General features: G+C 37.0%; 1 protein-coding gene across 1 annotated transcript; it reads right to left on the bottom strand.

Moving 5' to 3' along the window:
• Positions 1 to 3,042: 3,042 nt before the first annotated feature.
• LOC131040127 (uncharacterized) lies at positions 3,043 to 27,361 on the bottom strand. Its single transcript, XM_057972985.2, has 4 exons — positions 24,502 to 27,361; positions 23,080 to 23,212; positions 6,782 to 6,862; positions 3,043 to 6,677 (listed from the first exon to the last, which is right to left on the bottom strand). Exons 1-4 carry the CDS (start codon positions 27,018 to 27,020, stop codon positions 4,371 to 4,373), a joined length of 5,040 nt encoding a protein of 1,679 aa, XP_057828968.1. The 5' UTR covers positions 27,021 to 27,361; the 3' UTR covers positions 3,043 to 4,370.

Genomic DNA, 27,361 nt, shown 5'->3' with positions numbered 1-27,361 from the left:
ATTACTCCAATAATCATATCTAAACAATTTTTCCATTTTCCCCTCCGTTTTGAAGCTTCTTGTGTGATCCTCATCACCCCTTTAGTCTCCTTTACAATATACACCACTTATGCATGACTTGCTTCCTAGGGTTTGTCATTATAAATACATCTCTATATACATCACTTTCACATCATCACTAGGTTTGCACACACCCCCTATTTTCATTTGTGCTTAGTTGAGGTTGAAACAAACTACCTAAGGAATTGAATAAGGGAAACTCCTTAATGCACATCCTTTTTCATATTATCCCAATCTTAGCTCTAGGTTTCTCACCTTGAGAGTGAAACACACCTATAATTACAAGAAAGGAATGCATCAAGGATTTTGGGCAAGAAAGTGTTCAAAGTTTTAGAGTCTTTGAAGTCCTAGACACTTGAACCCATAACCTATAGCAATTCCTAATACACATGATTGCAACACCCAAAAACAAAAGCTTTATGGGTTAAAATTCACCTAGGACCATTTTCTCAACCTTCTAAGCCCATTTTTGACATCAGATTAATCAAATTTCGAGGAGTACATTTTTATAGTTCTTTTTGTAGTTCATATATATTTACACTTGACATTTACCAACCTTTGTACTTGTTAACATAGATTAGATTAGATTATTTAATATTGAGTTTTGCATTTTCGATTTAAAAAATAAAAATACAAAATTATTGTTTGATAAGTAACAATAGAAATTTTGAGAAGTTTTCATTTTTGAATCTATTGTAAGCACTCTTTGATCATTTTTTATGGGATGATGTTTCATCAACAAATTTTGGCCATACTAATTTTGCTTGCATTCTTATGGACATTGACACCTCTAGGGATTTTCTTAGGGATATCGAGTTGCTTATTAGGGATAGATTGAGGAATCAAACACTTGATTATGAGGGTCTTCCCTTTCACTATAGGAGATGCTTTGTTTTTGGACACCTTGCTTCAAATATCTTGAGCTCTCATTGCATGAAGGGTGAGGTAACTTGGTGGAGGAACACACCCTATGAGCATTTGACTATTGGTGATTTTGAGGATGATGAGTTGGCAGTGGACCCTACACTTAGGATTGTTGAGACTTCAAAGATTTCTCTTGATGGGTTGTTCTCTTAAGGCCCAATTTTGGTTGATAAACCTCTGGACCCTTTGGTTAAGAGTTAAGGCTATAGAACATGTTATGTTGGAAGCTTTAATATAGCTTCTGGTACCTCTTTCAATGCTTGAGAGGGCTTAGCTCAGGATTTCAATGAATGCTAGCCCTCCCCTCTTCCTTCATTTTGATCATTTGGAGGATGATGGTTCATGGAAGATTGTTCAAAAAAGAAAGAGAGGTCTTTCTAAACATGTTTGTGTCTCCCACACCTTGGTCAAGGGTACTCGAAATACTAAGAAGGGGCTTGGGGATGTGTAAGCATCCTTCCTAGTTTGTTGTGTTGGTGGCTTGGTTGCAATAGTGTATAAGGTTTCAAGTTCTTTTAAAACCTATTCATTTGTGGTTGTGTTTTGGGTTTGTGTTCTTTTTGTTGTTGTGAGGTAGCTTTGGCTATATTTTGCAATTGTCTAGCTTGTTGTTGGGTGGTGTTTACTACATAATTCAAAACCCATTTGACCCATTTAATAAAAAACAATAGGAAGTAAAACTATTATTTCTTATGCAATACACTTAGGAGTATATGATAAGTTTTGGTGGGTGATGAGATGGTAAGGGTGGAACTCAAACAACCCATAGTAACATCCTCTACAATCTTGTCTTATTTTTTTATAACTATTACAATGGTGTAATATAAAAATAAATGTTTGGTCGCATATCAATGGGAGAAGATACTAGGGATAGACAAACAATTCATAGACATATACACTACTAATTCGTCTCCTTTTGTGACAACTATCTAAAATGGTATAATTTAAAGATAAATATGTATTCTAGAAACTAGGGGTGAAACTAAAGCAATCTATAGTCACATCTTCTACAAAATTGTCTTTATTTTGAAGTCATTATTTATCATAACTTGAGTTGATTTCCACAACTAGAAATTATCACAATTTGCATTTGTGACGGATAATAATGATTGAAATTCCAAATCTAAAGAACATCATCCAAAACAAGTGGAATTCATGACAATGATCTTCAATATAGATTGTCAATACGAAGATCTAACAACATTGAAATAAGCGCCTTGAAAAAAGAAAAATTTCTAAATAGATTCCTCAAGCTTTCCCATGTATTGTTTCTATTGATGATTTGAGCAATATTAATACTTGTTCAAAGGAAAAGATGTTTGAATTCCAATACTAATACAAAACAAAAAGTTTGAGTGAGAATACTAGTGAGAATGTAGGTCAATCTTAACTAGCGTTTAAACCATAGTTTGATCTTAAACTAACTGTTTTAGGAAAGGAGAACTATCCTATTTAGGTTACCAAGTTTAGTTTCTTTATTTGTAGTTATGAACTCCAAATTGATATGTAGTTGATGTGGTTGAACTAATAGGTATAACAATGTGGCATGGGCTGGAATCTTTATAAGATGACATTTTAGTATATTAACTCCCCTTTGGATAGTTTTGTTATCAAAAGTGCATTTCTTTACCAAGTTCATAGCAAATTAGGCATGTAGTTCTTGGAAATATCCTTCACCTTTCTGCCTTTGGGATTCTAAAGACATTGGATTTTTGTTGCTTTTATCTTTGAGATTCAAGGATTTGTAAAAAAAAGCAAAGAACAACTTCAAAATAATTTTTACCCCTTCAAGGAGATGAACTAAAGATTTGCAATGTATTGTCACTATCTTGTGATCCCTAGACATAAGAGATAGTCTCCTTATGATCACCAATGTACATATATCTCAATGTCAACCTTTTCTACAATCTTTAAAATTGTCTTAACACCTTAATGAGCATGCAGATTACAGTACCATGTGTTCCATATGCTGAAAGTGAAAACTCAATGGAATTATAAAAACATAATGTAAAATTGTAAGAAACATACACACATGACTGCAACAACAAGATAAGAGGGTGAAAACTCGAGCAGGAACGAGGATTTTGCTCCTCCTCTCATTATCTCAGTCAATCATATAGATGATATAGTGCCTAAAAGGCTAATTAGAGCAATTACAATGTGTGCAAACTCTTTTACACCTGCTATCAAGCCTTGCAATCAGAAACCCTACTTCATTTCACTTATAATCACACTTTGAACACAGAAAATGAGCCAATCTTTCTAACTTTGTCTCTACACAATATATGCTATTCCTCTACCCTGTCATGGCACTAAAGTGGAACAAAAAAACAGCAAAAGAGAAAATTCAAATGCCAAAACTCTTCAAATTCCACTCTTTGTCCACATATTCGCATCTTCACTTCCAACAAACCAAATGTTTGTGTATTCACTACGCCTTTTGTGTTTTTGGCGGTATTTGACACTTTAGCAACTTGTAACAATCGGCAAATTTGTCATTCTCACCTTCACACTTAGGGTAGAAGTTTGTAACTTGCTGCTGAGACTCTTGAGATGCTTCTGATCCCTTTAGACACCCGTTGACATGTTTACAACCTTGCTTGCACAATAACACAATGGTTTGTATGCCAGTTTCATGTTTCCATGTCACCAGTCACCTTCTTAACCAAGTGATTTTCCTTGACCCTGCTGGTCCAGCTTAGCTTTACCTACACTGTCCTTGACTCAACATCTCATATCTAATCGATTCCCACTTCGATTTGATGAGAATATCCTGGATGAATATGCATTTGCAGGTTCAAAACATCTCCAATACTTTTGAAGGTTCTCTTCAGTTTTCTGTGTCAAAAACAATTATGAGAATGATATATATTCTTATCCTTTTAGCTGTAGTCAAATGTTACTATTGGAATTATTGTCTACTTAAAAGAACTCCCCCAACCTTTGGGACTTTAGCAGGGTTTTGCATAGAATGCATTAACAAGCCAATTCCTGTTAATTTGGTAGCTCATTAATAAGCCGGTTCTGCCAATTCAGTAGCCCAAGGTGAGTCTAACTTGTAGTGGATGGATACCAAAAAGAGAGTAACTGCACTATTATCCAAGCCAATGTTAATGACATCACTTAGCTTGATGAGATATTATTATTGGCTGTATGTGAACAAATACTTGAGGTTATAAATTGCAGATGAATTAATTGACATGCAAGTATATGTTACCTTATAATTCCCAGCGTAGATATATTTTGAGCTTCCTCTACCCACTTGCATTGCAGAGCCATTGCAGCACAGAAATCTGAACACTTGTGTTTGGAATATGAGTACATCTCACATAGATTATAAACTTGATGTCATTTTAACATTTGGCTATTGCACTTTGTAATCACCATTACCAATAATCCCCACAAGAACAGTGCCCATTCTTAAAATGATGAAAACGGTTTGCATCCCTCACAATGATTTCTCTCCCAACTACTATCGAAATGAACTTTATTGCAGTATGACAATCACAACACACCCTTAGGTTTTTTGCTATCCTGATAGTTGTCCCAGGGCAAGTTTTGATAAGCCCAAAAGCAATAGCTAGCTTCTCACTGTGGTTGGTGAGTGCACATTCTTTTTCATCCTGTCCTAGATCGTGCAGAACAGAATGAATATCAGGGGTATATCCTATGTCTTTAATCTGTTTTGACAAACTTTCTAATACTGCATAGATCATTGCAGTCTCAGGGTGGGATCGATCTCCAACAACAAATGTGTGGACAGTGTCCTTAATTGTAATCCAGCTGTGTCCAGGGCTTTTTATTATCCCATTCTCTTTCATTAGTTTTCTCACCTTTGCAACTTCATCCCACTTGCCAGTCTTGGCATAGATATTAGAAAGCAAAACATAGAAGCCAGCATTTCTTGGCATTAATTCAATAACTTTTTCTGCAGCTAGCTTTCCTAGTTTTGTATTGCAATATATTCTACAGGCACCAAGCAAGGCTCCCCACACTGCAGCATCAGGTGCTATAGGCATATTTTTTATAATGTCATATGCCTCCTCCAGTCGCCCAGCACGGCCAAGAAGGTCAACCATACATGCATAGTGTTCAACTCGGGGTGCAGCCTCATAATCATGGCTCATGCATCCAAAGTACTGCTGCCCTTTATCTACTAAACCTGCATGACTGCAAGCAGATAAAACTGCAACGAAGGTTATATGGTTTGGCTCTGGCCCAATTTGTTGCATTGTATCAAAGAGTTTAAGAGCCTCTTCTCCTTGTCCATGCAAACCATAGCCAGCAATAATTGCAGTCCATGAGATCGCATTCCTTTCAGCCATTTCATCAAAAACATTTCTTGCATAGTCTATGCTACCACATTTGGCATACATGTCTATCAGGGCATTACCCACAGAAACACTTGAAACGAATCCCTTCTTTGTGGCGTAGTTATGATTGCCCATGCCCTGTTCTAGAGATGTCAAACAAGCACATGCACGGAGCACACTTGTGATAGTGACTGAATCACACCCCACATCCTCGAAAGGCATTTGATGGAAAATTTTCAAGGCTTTATCAGCACAGCCATTCTGCATGTACCCTGCAAGCATAGCATTATAAGAAACCACATCTCTTTGACACATTTTGTCAAACACATGGCGTGCACATTCTATACTTCCACATTTAGCGTACATATCTAAAAGAGCATTTGACACAGAGGGCTGTGAGTCAAACTCGTTCCTAATTACATAACCATGGATCTCCCTACCCTGTTTCAGAAACTCTATTCCAAACACTGCGGTTGCAGGGAGAACACTCACAATTGTAATTGGATTGGTTTCCACACACTGCATCTGCATCTTCCGAAACAAACTCAAAGCCTCCTCACCCTTTTCATTCTGTGCGTAGCCAGAAATCATGGCAGTCCAGGACACAACATTTCTTTCAGTCATTTTGTCAAATACACGGCGTGCATCTCCAAAACTCTGGCATTTTGCATACATGTCTACCAAAGCACTATCCACATAAACATTATTATTTAAGCCAATTCTAATTATATTGCTATGAACTTCCTTGCCTCGTTTTAAATCAACCAGGCTGCCGCACGCCTTAAGAACAAAAGGAAAAGTAAACTTGTCAGGCTGCAAACCCATCTTCTGCATTTCATCATATAATGCAAAACCCTCTTCACAAAAATCCTGTAAAACGTATTCCTTAATCATGGAATTCCACAAAATGGGATTCCTTTTGGTTTTTAATTTATCAAATATCAGACGCGCATGCATGAAAGCACCGCAATTGGCATAAAGGTTTATGAGTTTCGTACCCAAAAATGCATTAATCACTATGCCGCTTACAAGCATATGACTGTGGATTTGCTTTCCCTGAGCCAAGGCCTTCTCATTAATGCATGAATCCAGTATATAGCCATAGGCTTCAACTCTCGAAGAAATCAGTTCCTGGGTTATAGTGTGAGAGTTTATGTCCTTGGAGACTGTAGAAATACAAAGAAACAGGTAGTTTAAGTGCATTTGTGAAGAAGAAGCCGTGGCTGTAACCAGAGACTTTAGAGACAAATGGGTTTTTCTGGCTAGAGGTAATGCCAATGACATGGTTGCAGACAAAATAAATAAGACTGGCAAAGCACAATAAGCGATGAATATTAAGAAAGTACCATTGATAGTCAAAGAAAGCATATTAACCATTATCTAGGTCAGTAATCGAATACTCAATAGCATTCGAAATGATTAGAGTGTAGAATCAGCTGCTGCACTATCATACTGGTTAAAATAAGGGACGTTCCAACTTCTACCATGTCTTTCATGTAGCGGTAAATTACTCTAATGTGGGCATCTGAAGTGCTGTATTCAAATTCCTTCTGCACTGGGCTCCTCTGGACCAATGCAGAAGGGGATTAAAAAATTAATTTGATGAATTCAATCAAGTGAAACCATTTTATCATCATTAAAGATAAAAGTCTAATGGCACCTAAAATAGCAAGCTGAAGGTTGAGTTTCCCATTAGGGGATAGGGACCGTAGTGGCGAATTCTACCTTCCAGGGTCCATGTGGAGCGTCAGGTGAGTCCAAATTGACATCTAAATATTGTACTACTCAGAAATACTAACCTTTTAATTAAAAAAAATCAGTTTCATCTTTGTGGAGCCAACCCATGTGAGTTGTTCTTTGTCCCTTCATCCAAAGATAGAAGTGACAATCTCTATTTATGTAAGAAGGTTATTGTATATATGTGAGGGTAAATTTTTATGTATGATTTTTATGTATGTAAGCGGTAATGAATAACAAAGATTAAAGGTTTTTTTTTTTTTTTTTGGATATAATCAAATTAGTGTACCACGTTAAATATTTATGTTTGTGTGTGATGTGTGAGTTTTCAATTTGTCTAATTATTTAACAATTGTTATTAGAGCTTGTGAGATCTAAGGAGCGCATGACGGTTAAGGACTAGTGTTTGTAAGTTTATGTCTTTATGGCTTGTCTGCATGAATTTCTTATTTTTCTCTACGTCATGATTTGTTGTGAAAATGTTGGCTTTTGTGCTATAAGGAGATCCAATCATAACTAGAAGAGTCTTTTAGGTAGAACGAAATCCCTGCTCTATGTTTGGAAACTATTGTTCGTTCTAAGAGGTCCAACGAAGATGGCAACAACGAGTCCACGAGAGAAGACAAGCATGTTATGGACAACAATGTGTTGAGCTCTATGTTGCCCTCGAGAGAGCGACAACAAGGGTTTGAAAAAGTCTAGAGTGGAGATGTAGTAGAAATTGACATTATACACATGTATGCAGAATGTGGGAGTGCATACGAAGGGCACAATATATTTGAGAAAATGTTGCATCTTGGCGTGGTCTCCTGGAACATTATGATTGCATGAGCGATGGCGGGTATTAAGAAGCGGCTTGAATCTAAGATGATGTTTGATAGGCAGTTTGAGAGCAAGGTGGATCCTTTGTTTTTGAGGCTCAAGGCGTTGAATGGGGAATGGAACCACCTGGAGCAAAGTTTTGACGATAATGTTTTGCACATTATGGATAACATTAATGTTTCAAATATTGAGACAACTCTATGGTCCATGGAATGGAGAATTGCAAAGAAATTATGTTCATATCAGACGAAGATTGCAAAATTTGACAAAGTTGACAACTTGTGGTATATTCTTACAGATGGAATGATTCTTTGTGGGTTAGCAGAGGAAGATGACGAGCTTCTAGATGCTCTGTTCAAGGTTGCAGATAAAGGAAGCATAGGAGTAGGTGATCGCGTCATGTATGTGTTTAAGGGTTTTTTTGTGGATGAAGGAGGAGTGTATTTTGAATCTACAGAAAGTAGTGTTCCTAATTGTGAATTCATGGGTGAGTTTGTGCCTAGTAAAGTAGTAAGAGAAGATGTTCAGTTGTTAGAATTTTTTGATTAAGACAGAATTTGGATAAGACTCATTCGAAGTGTTGTTGAATAGTCTTTAGTGAAATTCAAATCTTCTCTAGGGTTGGTTACAATGTGATGTTAAGAAAGGAAACACAAAGAATGTCATTGTTCGAAGCTATATGGGTTGGAATTCAAGTAGGAGATTGTTGGGTGTGAAGTCCAATTGTTGGAGCATTTAGCTTCTATATTTCTTTTCCCTCCCAGTTGTCTCTTCATTTCTTCTTGAGAGACTTTCCAGTTCATGTAGATATGCATCTATATATATGTTGTTGTAATTAAACATATGTGATAGTGATTAATAAGAGTTTTCCCCTACCTAAAAGTGGATACAACCAAGGAGAAACTATGAAGAAATTGAATAGAGATTGAAGATGACTGGATGTTGGATCCCAGAGTTGGGTGCTTCTAAGTAGTAAAGAGGCACATTGAAGTGGGAATTGTTCATCTTAATTCAAATTTGTCTTTGTGTGGAATTATGGCTGCTCGAAAGAGGCTTTTGGATCATTTAGATGATGCCATTGATTCAATTATTGATTAATTCCTTAGTATGTTGGAATTTGACAATGACATGGACTAAATGTTAGAAATGAAAGTTGTTGTTGCTGCCAAGGTTGAAGGGCATGGTGTGCACAACCAAAGGCTTTACATGTGTTGATTGTGGATATTACAAACTATGGTTGAAATTATAGAAGATGCAATTCTAGTTTTGATCAGCTTGTTGAATTCAGGGGTGCCCCCTATGTAAGAATCCACTGTGAGAATCATAGATTTGATGGCTTTTGATGATAAAAAAGTGAGGCAGGTAATTGAGAGTAAAGGTGGATTTGAATCCCCATTCTGGTTATTGGAAAGAGTAGAAAGTCTTCAGGCCTCCTTAGGCTAGGACTAACTTTGTTGGAGAAGAAGAAACACAAGGAGGGGTTCCATCAGTTACCAACATTCTATTAGCTGGTGATTACGAAGACAATGTTAATAGTGGAGATGTGAGGTTTGTTTCGTGCCCTAATTATGATGGCAGCCACAAGATTTTCAAAGAAGAGGGAAATTTGATGGCGATAAGGTGTTTGTAGTTGTAAGTTGCAACTGTTTAGTGTGATGTTGTTGGTAACATTTTATAGATTTTATCTATGATGTCTATGAACCTAACTAATTATTGTAGATTGGCACATCTAGTTAAGGTGCATCTAGTGTTTGAGTCTTTAAGTCTATAGATTACTAGATAAATAATTAGGGTGTCTCCATTGGACTTGTAGAGTTCTTATCATAATACCATGAATAGTTCAATGTCACACTATAGCGAGAGTTTTTATAAGTGAGATTTTTGTTGTCGGGAGGTGGTTATCTTCGTGTGATTGGAGATGTTGATTCTTAAATGCCATTGTGAGCTCTTGATTCTAGATTAGAGTGTTGACATGATATAGATTCTCTTGACAGGTTATGCTCATTAGAGCATGTGGTCTATAACAACTATTTTACTTAAACGAAAAAACAATAAACTAATAAAACATTTAGTGAAAGATTTTACAACTAACATTCAATTTCAACTAAGAAGAGACAATTAATTAGCTAACTAACTATTTCATCATAAAGAGAAACTAAATGGCAAAACGAATATATTCATTTTCAATTATAAGAAAGAGAAGAGTTTAGAGATTACATAGTAACAAACAACTTGTTGATAACATATGCAAATATCAGCATAACATGGGAGAGGGAGAGCATCATCAAGGGCTTTTATGCCCAACCATAGACTTAAAGGCTCTCGTGCCTTTTCCTATTGGAAGGGTCTGACCCTTCATGAGGGTAAAAACTAAGGATAGAACAATACCATTAAAAGCCATTTGAGCTTGGTGTTTTGAACCTACATAGTCTAGCTGGTCATACACTATAGGTACCCTCTAACTCGTATGACTCTCTAGCTAGTGGTGTATCTGGTTCAAGTGAATTGATGGTCGCATGCTAGTTGCAGCGACACCTTGGCCAAGGATTCATAATATAAATGCTATAATATGCAGTCAATATTCACCACCCTTACTCGACATAATAAAATGGATTTTTATTAACTCTCTAGTACAAACACCCTGGTATCTCATTGATTCATTAATCTCACTACTATTGACAAACAAATTTAACAACCATCAGGGTAATATAAATTTAAGTCATTTTACTGCTAGTAATAGATTTATCTAAACTCCTAACACAAACCAGACTTTGCATACAAACTGGAACATTAGATTAAGTACAAAATGAAGTGGAAGACAAAAAAACATAATAAATTAAGACAAATCTTCTCAGAATTAATTCCCTTACCCAAAGAGCATAGAGTCGATAATTCAAACAAAGATTCATTTCTCACTTGCAATGATTCAAGACTCAAGTAATTACTATTCATTTTACTAGATTGATTCCATATTGGGTTGTAGACCAACTATTGGACAATAGCAAATGGATTCCATTTAGTAAAACTGAAAGATGAGGTTCTATAGACCCACTTGTGATACCACCAAAAGGGTATGCAAGGTAGGTCTCAGTTCTCTATAACCAAGCGATTCAATCTCAAAAATATGTTAAACAAATGCAGTCACGAAAGAAAATAGACCAATGATGCAATCAAGTTTACAATGTGCATCATAATTAAGATTAGCATGGATGCATTTATTCACAAAACAGTAAGCTAAGCAAGTGAAGGTTTGTGCCTGCTAAAAGCTTATATTCACAACTTCTATACAAGCAATTATGATCTCTACCCTTTTGGATCTCTAATGATAATCACAAGTGCGTAGAGAAAACTGAGATAGATAGTTCTAGATTTCAAACAAGTGGAAACCCTAAGACTAGGGTGCCCAACATGCATGTTTAAGACTTTTTGGCTAGATTTTTGGGAGGTAGGCCTATAGGACCCCCTACTACATTTTTGCCCCATTTTGTTAGTTTGGACACCTACGAGACCAAGGTGCGCAACACCCATTCTTGGCACTTTTAGCTCTAGATTGTAATTGTTGTTCCTGTGAAGTGTGGTACCTGCAGCTGCAACACAAACACTCAATAGATCATTACAAGCATGGTTAGCAAATTAAAAGCAAATTAAAGATAAACCATGACAAAGTGACCTATCACCTCCTAAGAGATAAGAGTGTGGATTTGCTCTCAGATCTGGATAAGCAATCCTAGTGACTTGACTACACCTAGACGGAGGATTTGAAATGATAATGATATGCAAGCTAGATGAGATTGATTATGCTAGATTGATCCAAGAGTCTAATTAAGCTAATGATATGTATGATTAAGCTATGATGATGATGCAGTTAAGCTAGAAAAGAGATTGATTAAGCTCTACATGATTCAACAATTATGCTAGAAAATGATCAAATTAAGCTAGATCTAAGATGCTATTGCCTATAATAACAATGCTCAAATGTATATGCTAGAATGGATGTGCCTATAGTAACAATGCATACATTGATAATGAGATGGGATCCTTTGTGCTCCAAAATGGGAGATATTTATAGGATTTCCAAGGCCAGGGGTGAGGTGGCAGGAATAAACGGTCAAGATTGAATCTGAAGATATCAAGGGTGAAATTGGAGGAGGTTGGAGAAGAGGTTGGAGGAAGGGACACTTGTCATCTCTGTGGTGACAAGTGTCAACGAGCCTTGCTCATAAGAGGGAAAGTGTTCAAGAGAGGAGACATGTGGCCAAAATGCCATGTGTCTCAAGGGGAGATTATCCACACCATAGAAGGTTAGGATAAGGAGGTTAGGATATGCAAGATAGAATAGGGTTAGTTAAACCTAAGGTTAGGTGGAATGGGTTAGGTTAGAGGGATGGTTAGGTTAGGTGGTTAGAAGTTAGGAGGCATGTAGGTAATTTGAATTTAAATATTCAAATAATAGGAAAAGACTAATTAATTTTCAACAACTCATAAATTGATTTGTTTTAATTAATTAGGGGATTAGAAGAATTGATTAGATGGGGGGAGGATTAATTAATCAAAGGGAACTATTGAAATGAACCTATTAAATAAATCCTTAGATTTATTAATAAGTAGATGAATGGGAGAATTTAATCAAATTGCTAATGAATTAGGAAGGGGGATTAATTAAATAATTGCTTATTTAATTAATTATCTTCAGACCATTTTTAGATGTATACATTTTGCCCCTCTTTGAAGCGAGGTGTGATGACGCGTTGATTCAAAGAATAATCTCATTTTGATGATGATATTGGTTCGATAGGATGCCCCAGACATTGATTGATAAATTGCGGTACGATGATGCCCCCTTGGGAGATCAATTGAGATAAATGACTTTTGGAGTGTCTAAATTTTTGCGAAATTGATTTATCAATTAGAAATGATTTGATTTCTGCAACTGTGGTTGATGAAAGTGCGAGTTATTTGATCACGATGATGCAGTTCTCGATGTGATGTTTGATAAAGCTTGATTGATTAGATCGAGAAGATCGAGATTTAGTTTGGTTTCAAGAATGACACCTCCTGTATAAGACAAAGATGATCAAAGTGTATGGTTTCAGGAACGATATATCCTGTATAAGACTTGATCAAAACGTCTGGTTCCAAGAAAGATACATCCTGTATAAGACACGATATAATAGATTTAGATGTGATCGATTGGTAGAATTGATAAGGTTGATTGGATAAAGAACTGACATTTTGTTGATATCAGGTTGCAGGAAGATTCAAATATGTTGATGTTGGTTTTGTTGAGGGGGTAACATAAGATTTGCGTTGGGTCGACAATATCTGGAGAGAGATGAAATGAGTCATCATTCTAATTGTGTATACACTTATGATGATACCTTGATGATTCCTACGATAGATTTAACCTTGGATAAGATGAGTTTGTGGGATCCCATGCAAGAATGAAATGCAAGCTAAATGTAAATGCAAATGCAGAGCTACTGGGTTATTGTGTTTTGTCATCATTGAGCTTTTGTTTTTAAAATGTGGGAAGTGAGTGCAAACATTGATGGTATAATTAAACCATGATAACCTGAGCACTATATTCCTAGATTTTGATATTGCAAGTTAGCACAAGCATCGAGGTATAATTGAACCAAAATGACCTGAGTGTTGCTTGCGTAAAACAAGCAGTATTAACCATTTCTATATGCAAATCGAAAATGTCTTTGGTGATACTTCGATGATCATGTCCTGAGACAAATTTGCACATATTAATGATTAATTTACAGATAATAGACAAGAAAAATATCATGTTCCTTCCTTGTTCGTCTAGTCAGAGACATCATGGAGTCACTCTGAAATCATGATAGCAAAAATCAAGATAGAAAAGTTGAACAATCATGTTAAAATCATTATCCAAAAGATATCATCCATTGAAAAGTGTGTGATGTGCTTAGACTGACATGTGATAGTTTGATGGTTGACAATTTGATCTCGTGTTCAACATTGGATGTGTCTTGGTTTCACTTGCCAAGTGTTGTCTAATTGTTGTTCTTCATGTTTGATTAAGCATAAAATGATCGAAAATGTTACCCCTAGCCAATTGCAAGATTTTGCCCCAAGCCTAGAAACAAAGTCATTATGATATACCCAATGATCCAAATCATGGTGAGAAATCCGCTATGATGCCTACGTATGTACAAAGGTTTATTATGGATATGAACAATGCTGATGGAAAATGAATGAATGCAAGCGGAAGGATGCAGGAACTAATAGATGGAAGAGCTAGCTGACAAATAGCGCCTGTTTGCCAGGTTTTCACCATCTATTTTTATTGCACTTTTTCTCATATGTGATTTTTTTGCTTATTTTTCAATGTTTTTGTTGTTTTTGTATTTTCTGATTTTTCACTATTTTTTGGATTTTCTGCTTTTTCACTGTTTTTGGATTTTCTGCTTGTTCGCCGTTTTTGGATTTTCTACTTTTTGCATTGTTTTTGGATTTTTTGCATTTTCACTGTTTTTGGACTTTCTGCTTTTTGCACTGTTTTGGGATTTTTCTACTTTTTCAGACATAAAACTTCTTCAGATGCATGCTATTGATGGGTTCCTCGAGTTGATCCCTATCCTGTGTTGATAGTTGATATGCTCCTGACCCAAATACTGTTGTGACCACAAACAGACCTAACCAGTTTGGTTCAAACTTCCCTTTCTTTTCTTGATCTGCTTGGTTGCATGGATTTTTTTTAAGTAATAGTTCTACAACTTGAAATGCTCGTGGTATGACCTTGTGATTGTAATTGCGACACATTCTTTGTTGATATACCTTCAAATGATCAAAGGCATTTTGTCTTCATTCATGAATCAATTCTAACTCTTGGAACGTAGATACTCATTGTTCTTCATCTGGGATAAGCCCTTTTAATGATACTCACAGAGAAGGTATCTCTACTTCTATTGGCAGTATTACTTTTGATCCATAGACAAGAGAGTAAAGCGTGAAGTTCTTGTGTTGGTGCATGAATTAAATTTCCATGGATCTGACATTGTTTGCATGTTTTAGCTATCTGAAAAGAATCTCGTTCCATAGTTGGCCAATAATAGCCCAAGCATAGGATTTTTTTTGAAAGGGTAAGACCACTTGAATGAGTGCCACAAATGTTGTTATGGACTTCATTTAAGGCCTTCTCAGATTCTTCTTGTTCGAGACATCTTAAAAGAGTACCATCTAGACCTCGTTTAAAAAGGGTATCCGCGAAAAGAGTATAATGGGAGGATTGGTAGATAAAGTTTATCTTTTGATTATTTGATAAGTTGGGAGGGAGGATATTATCTTTTAGGTATGTGTAAGTTTGGCCATAGCGGGAGGAATCATGTCCAACAAGGTGACAAATAGTTTGGGAATCAGGACAATAATGTGTAGGGTAAAATAACTCTTCCACCAGGAATTCGTAACACTCTTGATTTTCCTATGTCTAAAGGAGAGAAGCAAGTGTTGCCATGGTGTCTGCTGCTTTGTTGTCATTCCTTGGAATTTTCTGAAAAGTTATTTCTACAAAATATTTTTTGACATCATCAACCATCTTCTTATAAGGCATTAACTTTTCATCATTTGTTTGATAATCATCATTGATTTGATTGATGATGAGCTGAGAGTCTCCAAAGACTTGAAGTTGTGTAATGTTCCATTCTATAGCCATTTTGATACCTGTAACCAAAACTTCATACTCTATTGTATTGTTGGTGCATGGAAAACTTAATTTGTACGCTTTTGGAATTGTATACCTTGTGATGTGATGAATAGAATGCTTGTTCCTAATCCATGTTGTGTTCAATTATTGATGCCTACTCCTGGATTGATATTCGGATGATGTATTATATGATCTGGATCGAACCCTAGAATGTCTGCATATGACCATCTTTTGGTTTGCCTTCTTTTGAAGAGTTCCAAATATTTATGTACATGTTTTGATAGAGAGATTGTTGGATGTAGATCAATTGTGCCAATGGTAACTGCCTCTGTTGGTTCTATCAGCATAGATGACCTCTCTTGATAGTATTTGAGTAAGGTGTCAAATCTCCCATCTTTCGGTGCCTCGAGGAGGTTTTCACCGTTAGATGTATCCTTTCTTTTTACTTTTTCCTGATCTAATGTTGTCAATAAATGGTTTTCAGCAGTAGACCTAATATTGTTTTCTTGATTTTCACTTTTGCGACCAGGAGATTTGACACCCACTTGACTCGAAGATACGTTAGCGAAATCCCTAGTGAAAGTTGTTGTGGGTTCAATTTCATTAAGATATAAGGATATGGCATGGTCCTTAAGAAAGGTATCAATGGTGGCATGTCTTTCATTTTCCCAGTCCATAGGTTCAAGGTGGATTAGAGGTAGGGGGTCATCAGGTTGAGATGTTTAAAAAATGTTAGGGGCCATGATAGAGATGTCAGAGCTTTCAATATGTATTTCAATGTCTAGAACGATACTCTCATCAAAATGACCTTTCCCAAGTAGCTCTTGATTGTCCTTGATTAAGTCCAAGTCAGCCGAATGTGATTCTGATTCAAGTATTCTAGTTCCTAACATTTGCCCTACATACGCATGAACTACATCGACACCTACATCTTCTTCTTCCCTTTCAATTTCAAATTGCTCTTGTTTGTTTTTCCATGATAGTGAATATTCTTCGTTCCTTCGATCTCTTAACTGCATTTGTTTTTCCATGCTTGACAAAATTGATGCAAATGATTGTTCCTTGGATTGTGTTCTTGAAGATGATGTCTCTCTTTTATGAGGAACAATGACCTCTTGAACTGGTTTGAGATTACTACAGTACTAAAATAGATTTGAATCTGTAGAGATCGTGATTTCCTGCCCATTGTATGGAAATTTCAGGCACTGATGACATGTTGATGGAATAGCTTGTATGTCATGTATCCATGGTCTCCCCAAGAGTATGTTGTATGGTAAGTCCAAGTCTAGAACTTGGCATGTTGTATCTTTCTGCAAAGGTCCCACTCTTATGGGTAATATCACAATTCCTTTAGAGGAATGCTCTTCTTCATCATATGCTTTGAATGTGATCTTTTTCTGGGGATCAACTGCCTCTTCAGAATAACCTAGAGCAAGGACAAGACTCAATGAACAAATGTTTAAGCCAACTCGTCCATCTATTAGGCCACGTTTAACGAGCGTTTTATGAATGAGGACTTCAATTTGCAAATGAGCATTATGGGGATGTTGCAAGGAATCAGTGCTTGGATATGAAGGAGATGGGCTTTGAATATGATCCTTTGAAATAGGTTTGATGGGTATATTGTTTGGCGAGGATGCTATGGAAGGTTCTTGCAAGATTTCAAGAGGTGTAGGAATATATGTCTTTAGAGAGTCAATTTGCTTATGGATTGCTATACATAGGTGCGCGATTCTGATCTTCCTCAGCAAAATCCCTTAGGGATCTCTTTAAGAGTTGCATAAAAGAGCCACCTTTCATTGGAGATGTATTTGAATCCTTGTGAGGTTTTGACATAATTGCCTTTTGATTTTGGACTTGTTTGATTTCTCTGATATGTTGGCTTGTTATGTCTTCTTCTTGTATTTTGCTTTGGTATTCCATGTTGCTATGATCTTCAGCTATTTCAAATGTTTCGATTTCCATTTTTGTGATCTTCCGTCTTTGTGCTCTAGTTAAAATGGGCATACATGTGTGTTAGATATTGTGCAAGGATTCGGTTGTCTAAAAGTTGTTTCGATAAATGATCAATTGTCAATGTGGATATGATAGAGTGATATGACACGAAGAGATAATTCAAGTGTTTAAAAGTTTTCAAGTTTTTTTGATCTTCGGTTTTGGAGTGCAATGATGATGATTTTGATAAATCCAAGTCCAATAGGAACAATATATCCTACGATGTGGGACAAGGTTGTCCTGACCAAACGTTGTAGTTCCATGATAGAGGATGATAGATCCCGATGAGAAACTATGTTTTGAGTGATTAGTTTATCAAAGAGGGTAATAATGCACTTTGAGATGTTTAGATCTTGAACTTGTTGAAGGTGAATATTTGAAAATCTTGAGGTGTCTACTTCTAGAATCCGATTTGACAGAAGATAACTTGACCAAGCAAACCAAGGAGACAATCTAAGCACAAAATGACAGGTATTAGGTGTTTATGCTCACTGTAAATTGACCAATCAAATATGACATATCTGAAAAAGACATGCAAGAAGACAACTCTAGATTGACAGAGACAGAAATTCGTACGACAATTTAGATAGGCCCATACAATAAACTAGAAATCTCGCACGAAAAAGGTATAAACTCGTATGAGCTTTCTCACAGAACCAGATGACAAAAGATAACAAAAAATCCTTTGCTAAACTGACTTGTATGACAATTCTCATTGGACCAGATGATAAACTAGATTTTTCGTATGACAAACTAGAAAACTCGTACAACTGAGGACAGAACAAAGACAAAATTTTTATTTGGACAAATTTTTGATCATTGAAGTTTGATGTTTTGCTTCTGTTTTCTAGTTTTACATGTCTGATTTTTTGTTTCAGGGATGTAGACACAACAAACACGTGATATGATAAGTGATCTCAAGCACAACACGCTAAATCCTAAGGAAGTTGGCTAAGAGAAAAAATATTTGCTTGCAAACTTAGGTACACACCCAATAGCTAATCAAAATACAATCGTTGAGTCTCACGCAATGGATTCTCAATGTCGTATTATCCGACTCCAAACACTAATGGGGGCACAATATGGCAAGTGTCTTGGGAGAGTTACTATCTCTCTTGCACAAAGATTATCCCCCTTTCGGAGGTGAATCGAGTAGCTTCTATCTTAGGGTTCGTAGTAAGGGTTTCCATTTGAAATTACCCCTTGCAGTTGTGCAAGCGCGATTGAGGCCTATAGCCCAACAAGGTACCGAAACAAGAAGTAGTCACGCAAGTGTGATTGAGACCATGAGGCCCTACTAAATGTAGGATATGAGAGATCTCAAAAGAGAAAACTCAAATAATCCCATCCTCTTAGACTTTAATCCCAAGAGGCCTATTTTTTAGAGTGAGTTGGAAAGCTTAGGTCTAGCCGTACTCACTTGGGTCGTTCTCACAGGGTGATTACTTTTTCCCACTGTGACAGACCCGCTAAAGCTAATCAAATCTCAAACATAGAAGCGCTTCAAGGGTCGGGATTTCTGATTGTCCAAATGGACAAGAGCATACTCTCCTACCTTTTAGACAACTTCTCAAACATAGAAAACAAGATGTTCATTTACCATTAGCAAAATAAGTGCCTAGAAAACTTAAAGAAGACACAAAGTTTGGTTGAGTTCTCCTTAGGCAACCTGCAAAACAGATACATTAGTAGTAATGTTTGTTTTGATGAGATGAAGCTTTGACAAGTGTAATCTTCAACAATCGTCCTGCAAAAACTAGCTAGGTTGCTAGAAAATTTCACAAACAGACCAGGATTAGCATTAGTAATAGCCAAATTGAAGCATGAAAACCTTAAAATGTAATGTTTTGAAAACACATAAGAAAAATTTTATACGAGTATTCTCACCTACTCATACGAGAATTCTCACATGCTCCTACGAGTATGCAAAGAAACTCATACGATACTACAAAGGAACTCGTACGAGATTCTGAATCAGGCTCGACCAGAAACCTACTAGATTAAAAATTTGATGATGCTAAGAGGCCCAAAATGAGATTTTCGGCCCCACGATGGGCACCAAAAATGTCGTGCCTATGAAGTGTGGTACCTGCAGCTGCAACACAAACACTCAATAGATCATTACAAGCATGGTTATCAAATTAAAAGAAAATGAAAGATAAACCATGACAAAGCAACCTATTGCCTCCTAAGAGATGTGAGTGTGGATTTTCTCTCAGATCTAGATAAGCAATCCCAGTGACTTGACAACACCTAGACGGAGGATTTGAAATGATATTGATATGCAAGCTAGATGAGATTGATTATGCTAGATTGATCCAATAGTATAATTAAGCTAATGATATGCATGATTAAGCTATGATGATGATGCAATTAAGCTAGACAAGAGATTGATTAAGCTACATGATTCAACAACTATGCTAAAAAATGATCAAATTCAGCTAGATCTAAGATGCTATTGCCTATAATAACAATGCTCAAATGGATATGCTAGAATGGATATGCCTATAGTAACAATGCATAAATTGATAATGAGATGGGATCCTTTGTGCTCCAAAATGGGAGATCTTCATAGGATTTCCAAGGCCAGGGGTGAGGTGGTAGGAATCAACGATCAAGATTGAATCTTAAGATATCAAGGGTGAAATTGGAGGAGGTTGGAGAAGAGGTTGGAGGAAGGGACACTTGTCATCTTTGTGGTGACAAGTGTTAAGGAGCCTTTCTCATAAGAGGGCAAGTGTCCAAGAGAGGAGACATGTGGCCAAAGTGTCATGTGTCTCAAAGGGAGAATATCCACACCATAGGAGGTTAGGATGTGCAAGATTGGATAGGGTTAGTTAAACCCAAGGTTAGGTGGAATGTTTTAGGTTAGAGGGATGATTAGGTTAGGTGGTTAGAAGTTAGGAGGCATGTGGGTAATTTGAATTTAAAAATTCAAATAATAGGAAAAGACTAATTAATTTTCAACAACTCATAAATTGATTTGTTTTAATTAATTACGGGATTAGAAGAATTGATTAAATGGGGGGAAATTAATTAATCAAAGGGAACTATTCAAATGACCCTATTAAATAAATCCTTAGATTTATTAATAAGTAGATGAATGGGAGAATTTAATCAAATTGCTAATGAATTCAATTAAATTAGGATGGGGGATTAATTAAATAATTTCTTATTTAATTAATTATCTTCAGACCATTTTTAGGTGTATACAGTAGCTATAGGCTCTTTTAAGTATCTCATTTTCATATTTGGCCTACAATGTTGGTTTTTAGTTTTGTATTTCACTGTTTATGCTTAAGGTTATCATTTAACCTAGTCCATTTACACACACTTAACAATCTTGAAAATCCATTGCAACAAAGGAATCATAAACCACAAGTGTTAAGCTCTCGTACTAGGACTGTCGCTGAACTTACTTGTGACTCTAATGATATGCCATGGAGATTTGAGATCTTATTTTACATGCCTAAGATTAGGATCTCATTTCCCACAATCATTTTGAAAATTTTATGATCTAATAATATCTTCTAATGAAATATTTAACTAAATAAATATAATTATATATGAATGTAATATATGATATTTAGATACAAAGTTTCACTAAATGCTTTTTCCCTAAATGATTCTTCACTAATGCAAACTCTTTGTTTTAAATATAGGATTTAGAGGGTAGACTTTGTTTAATTCTAAATGATATGACAACTATGTAATGCATCTTATGATACAAGCTAATATATAAAATATGCCAAAAATATATTTTCTAATGAACAACGAATGTTCACAATTATAACACTTCAAGAGAAATTTAAAATAAAACATATTTACTACTCAAAGTCTAAATTCAAAAGTCATCAAGCAACAAGTTCCTTTTGATGTCCAAATGAATATGTAAACACAATTGTTTAATGCAAGTAACAAATGGGCAAAATTCTAGTTTATGCTTTCTATAATTGATGATAATAAAAATGGCTCTCCCGCTTCTCCCCAACGACTCTCTCACCTCTCTCCATTTGAACGTTGTTGTCGATGCCTCTGGTCCGACGGTGGTTTTTGCTTTTGCGATGTTATCTGTTGTGGATGTCTAGGGCATTCCCTCGTCTTCGGACTTTCGTCCCCTTCCTCCTCGCGTGGGGGCTTCTACTCCTATGATGCACGACATGTTCGATGTTGTTGCTGATGTTTGGTCTGATGCTCCTTAGGTGGTTGTTGCTAAGGCCTCCCATGTTCCCAATAGGGTTTTTCCTGGTGCAACACCCACGCCTCCCGGTTCTTCGGTTGTGGGTACTGATGTTGTCACCTTTTTGGCCTCCAAGGATGCGGCTTTGTCGATTGTTGTTGATGTTGTTGGTTCTTTGCCCAAACCTGTTGGCAAACGTATCTTTTCTTGTGTGGCCAAATTTCTGCCCAACCCTCGAATGGGGTTCGTTCTCTTCCCTATGCTAAATCCTCCCTTGTGGTAGTTTGTGGACAACATTGGGTTCTACCAACATTGTGCTCTTGTGTGCAGATTCTCTAGGCTCTGGCCTTCTCTACTGGACCTTCATCACTGGGTAAGTGACTCTTGGCGACCTTTGGTTGCTCACAATATTGAGCTTTTCCCTTGTGCCAAAGGTTTTTTTGTCGCTTCCTTCACTTCTTCCGCTGATAGGGATTTGGTTTTGGGCATGTTGTGGGCTTGGGGAGTGCACTCCCTCTCTGTTAAGCCTTGGACAACTTCTTTTAACCCTCTCACTGAACCACTTAATGTGCATCTAGTTTGGGTCAGGCTCATCAATCTCCCTCTTCATTTTTGGGAGCATTCTTGTTATGAGGCTATCGGTAACTCTATTGGTCATTTCCTGAAGGTCGATGAAGCTACATCCTCAATGGACCACACTACCTTTGTCTACATTCTTGTGGACATTGACATATCCTCCCCTCTCCTGGGAATTGTAGTTCTTATGGTGTAGGATAGGCCTTGGACTCAATTGTTGGATTTTGAGGGCCTCCCCTTCCATTGCAGGAGATGCTTCTCTACCAGTCATCTTGCTTCAGACTACTCTATTTCACACCACAAAGGTGCTTCTACCTGGTAGAAGAATGCTACTGCTAACCACTTAACAGTCAATTCTCTTGACTATGCGTCTGCAGGCTCCTCTCATGAGGATGATGTCGATGTTGTGCCCCTCACAGCTACTGATGCTCATGTTGCTCCTTTTGTGGCATCATCTCCTGAGGTCCCCTCTTTTGCTTCTCCTATTTTGCAACCACGAGCCCCTGCTCCTGGATCTGCATCTACTACTGTTGTTTCGTCACAACCTGATGTTTCTCTTCAGCAGCCTCTTGCTTTTCTGTTGCAGCACTATGTTGACACCTATGTTTGTAACCCTGCGTGGTCCCTTCTGGTTGATCTCTCTGGACCTAATGACAACATCGCCTGAACTGTGGTTGCTCGCAGACGAAAGGGGAAGTCTTCTCCCCTGCCCCAAACCCCCCTCATTGGGGTTTGGGTGGCTCTTCCCCCTCTTGAGTGGGGTCTTTTTGTTCTCCTATTGGATAGAATTCCTTGCCTACCTGACTGTGTTTGTTACTATCCACCTTTGGGTTGTTGTTCTTTTTGCCAACATCATCTCTCTTGATGTTGTTTGTTTTCTGTTGATAGTTTTTGACTATGTTAAAGGTCAACACCCTAGTTAATGTTGCTTTACTAATAAAAAACAAATGGGCAAAATTTTAATCATATTATAGCTACCCTAAGCATATATCAACATATGAAAACAAAACAATTTAGGACGGTGAAGAAAATTTTAATCATATTATTGCTACCCTAAGGATATATCAACATATGAAAACAAAACAATTTAGGACGGTGAAGAAAATTTACTTAGAAGAAAAAAAATCAATAGATATGTAAATGTTTGGCAATTTGCAAGCTCACACAAAGTTTAGGTGATATAATATGTATATAAATGCACTATCATAAAAACATAACAAAAAGTAGATGAGCCATATAAGTTTGTAAAACAAAGTATATATATATATATATAGTCCACCATTCTAATGATTTGAAAATTAATTACAATTGTAAATATGGTTGTTACAAATATAAAAGAGTGCACATATAAGACATGTGTTGGGTCTCACTAGTGTTGCCTATAGGTCGCAATATGCTCTGAGATGGACATCTATTTCAGAAGGTTGTTTGAAACTTGTACAAAATATTCATAATACATCGAATATAGGTTGATCAAGGTAAGAGTAAAGGAATAAAAAGTTTAGAAGCTCACATAAAATTGATAAAATTGTTTTGTGATTGATTGTTGTTAAAATCGAGGGGTAGAAAGATACAAAACTTTCTAGAGATCTTAGACGATTAAAATTGATGGCAACAAGATTGTAATGCAACACTCCTAAGTATGAGAGAAGAACATAGTCTTTGAAATGACAATAAAAGTGTTTGAATGTCAAACTCAAGATTAGAGCCGAAAAATGAATTCATCTTTTTACAATATGAACTTGTGGAGAGGTCTTGATGAACAAGGACAACTTATAAGTTCTCTAAATCTGAACTAAACTAAAAACAATAAGCAAAATACATGAAAATACACAAACAAAATATAAATAAGTTAATCACAACACACAAGACAATATAATAAAATGAAAATTAGTTAAAACACACACAATCTAATGATCTATCTAATAAATCACATAAAACAAATAAAAACATATACCATGATCCAAGCTATTATTATTGGTTCTCTGTGGACAAATACATGACGTTAAGAATTGCATATATATCAACTGACATGCAAGTTCACCTTACATTATAGTTCTCGGTGCAGATACATTGAGAGTTTTCTCCACCTACTTGATCTGCAAACCCATAGCAGCACATAAATCTTAACACTTAGAATTTTGAAAATGAATGCTCTGACATAGATTACAAATTTAACGTTACATTTAAATTTGGCTATTGCACTTTGAAACCAACATTACCAATAATCCCCACAAGAACAATGGCCATCCTTAAAATGATGGAAACGGTTTGTATCCCTCACAATGATTTCTCTCCCAACTACGATTGAAATGAACTTTATTGCAATATGACAGTCACAACACACCCTAAGGTTTTTGGCTACCCTAATAGTTGTCTCAGGGCTAGTTTTGATAAGCCCAAAGGCAATAGCTAGCTTCTCACTGTGGTTTGTGAGGGCACATTCCTTTTCATCCTCTCCTAGATCGTGCAAAACAGATTGAATATCAGGGGTATATCCTATGTCTTTAATCTGTTTTGATAAGCTTTCTAATACTGCATAGATCATTTCAGACTCAGGGTGTGATCGATCTCCGGCAACAAATGTGTGGACATTGTTCTTAATTGCAATCCAACTGCGTCCAGGACTTTTTTTAACCCCACTCTCTTTCATCAGTGTTCTCACCTTTGCAACGTCATCCCATTTGCCAGCCTTAGCATAGATATGAGAAAGCAAAACATAGAAACCAGAATTTATTGGCATTAATTCAATAACTTGTTCTGCTGCTAACCTTCCTAGTTCTGTATTGGAATAGACTGTACAGGCACCAAGCAAGGCTCCCCACACTGCAGCATCAGGTGCCATTGGCATATTTTTTATGATGTCATATGCCTCCTCCAGTCGTCCAGCACGGCCAAGAAGGTCAACCATGCATGCATAGTGTTCAACTCGGGGTGCAATCTTATAATCACAGCTCATGGATCCAAAGTACTCCTGGCCTTTATCCACTAAACCTGCATGACTGCAAGCAGATAAAACTGCAACAAAGGTAATATGGTTTGGCTCTAGCCCAATTTGTTGCATTGTATCGAAGAGTTTCAGAGCATCTTTTCCTTGCCCATGCAAACCATAGCCAGCAATAATTGCAGTCCATGAGATCACATTTCTTTCAGCCATTTCATCAAAAACATTTCGTGCATAGTCTATGCCACCACCTTTGGAATACATATCTATCAGGGCATTCCCCACAGAAACACTTGAACCGAATCCCTTCTTTATGGTATAGTTATGAATGTCCTTGCCCTGTTCTAAAGCTGTTAAACAAGCACATGCACGGAGAATGCTTGTTATAGTGACTGAATCACATTCGACATCCTCCAAAGACATTTGATGGAAAATCTTTAAGGCTTTATCAGCATACCCATTCTGCACATATCCTGCAAGCATTGCATTATACGAAACCACATTTCTTTGAGACATTTTGTCAAACACACGGCCTGCACATTGTATGCTCCCACATTTAGCATACATGTCCAAAAGAGCATTTGACACATTAAGCTGAGAGTCAAACTCGTTCCGAATTACATAACCATGGATCTCCCTACCCTGTTGCAGAGTCCCTATTCCAGACACCGCGACTGCAGGGAGAACACTCACAATTGTGACTGAATTGGTTTCCACGCGCTCTATCTGCATCTTCCTAAACAAACTCAAAGCCTCCTCGCTCTGTTCATTCTGCGCATACCCAGAAATCATAGCAGTCCATGACACAACATTTCTTTCAAACATTTTGTCAAACACATGGCGTGCACATTGTGTATTTCCACTTTTAGCATACATATCCAAAAGAGCATTCAACACTGTAAGCTGTGAGTCAAGCTCGTTCCTAATTACATAACCATGAATCTCTCTACCCTGTTGCAGAGTCCCCCTTCCAAACACTGCGGCTGCAGGGAGAACACTCACAATTGTGACTAAATTCGTTTCCACACGCTCTGCTTGCATCTCCCGAAACAAAGTCAAAGCCTCATCACCCTGTTCATTCTGCGCATACCCAGAAATCATAGCAGTCCAGGACACAACGTTTCTTTCAGACATTTTATCAAATATTTGGCGCGCGTCTTTCAAACTCTGACATTTTGCATACATGTCTACCAAAGCACTACCTACATAAACATTATAATCTAAACCCATTTTAACTATCTTGCTGTGAACTTCCTTACCTCGTTTTAAATCAATCAGGCTCCCGCAGGCCTTGAGAACAAAAGGAAAAGTAAAATTGTCAGGCTGCATACCCATACTCTGCATTTCATCGTACAGTGCAAAACCCTCTTCACAATATTCCTGCAAAATGTATCCTTTAATCATGGAATTCCACAAAATGGGATTCCTTTTTTTTTTTAATTTATTGAAAACCAGACGAGCATCCATGAAAGCACCGCAGTTGGCATAAAGGTTTATGAGTTTCGTACCCAAATACGCATCAATCACAACGCCGCTTACAAGCATGTGACCGTGGGTTTGCTTTCCCTGAGCGAAGGACTTCGTATTAATGCATGAATCCAGTTTATATCCATAGGCTTTAACTCTCGTACAAATGAGTTCCTGGTTTATAGCGTCAAAGTTTATATCCATGGAAGCTGTACAAGTATCGTGAAATCTGGAGTTTAGGTGCGACTGAGAAGAAGGGAGAATCATAGCTGTAACAAGAAACTTTAGAGACAAATGGGTTTTGCTGGCTCGAGATGATGCCAATGACATGATTGCAGATAAAATAGAGATGCTTGGAGCAGTACAATTTGTAATGGCGATTGATCGTTATGGAAGGCATATTCATTAAGGTTATGAGATCCAGAATGAGCAGAAGTTTGTAATCAAAAGCGGCATTAACATACCGTTACAGCAAGCCACAGTGATTGCATTCAAGGAATAAAAGGAGATTCCAAGATCTATAATGTTTTTCTTTACCCCGGAAATTTTTGTCGCCCAATTCCTCCCGTATTGAGATGAGGTTTTCCCTCTTTTTCTCATGGAGGGTATTATAGCGAAGAGGTTTTTCTTTTCGGTTTCCCTCTCTCACTCTCGTTGTTGACTCTTACCCT

Source organism: Cryptomeria japonica, chromosome 11 (genome assembly GCF_030272615.1).
Source record: "Cryptomeria japonica chromosome 11, Sugi_1.0, whole genome shotgun sequence".
NCBI lineage: Eukaryota > Viridiplantae > Streptophyta > Pinopsida > Cupressales > Cupressaceae > Cryptomeria > Cryptomeria japonica.
Note: the sequence above shows the minus strand (reverse complement) of the source record. Positions and strands in the feature narration are given on the sequence as shown.

What these genes read in the sequence shown, in the direction of transcription:
- LOC131040127 (XM_057972985.2), bottom strand. Translation starts at nt 27,020, where the DNA reads ATGTCATTGGCATCATCTCGAGCCAGCAAAACCCATTTGTCTCTAAAG. An exon ending in ATAGTAACAAACACAGTCAG is followed by an intron (nt 6,863 to 23,079) that starts GTAGGCAAGGAA and finishes GCATTGGTCCAG; the next exon opens with AGGAGCCCAGTGCAGAAGGA. An exon ending in ACCGCTACATGAAAGACATG is followed by an intron (nt 6,678 to 6,781) that starts GTAGAAGTTGGA and finishes TTACTGACCTAG; the next exon opens with ATAATGGTTAATATGCTTTC.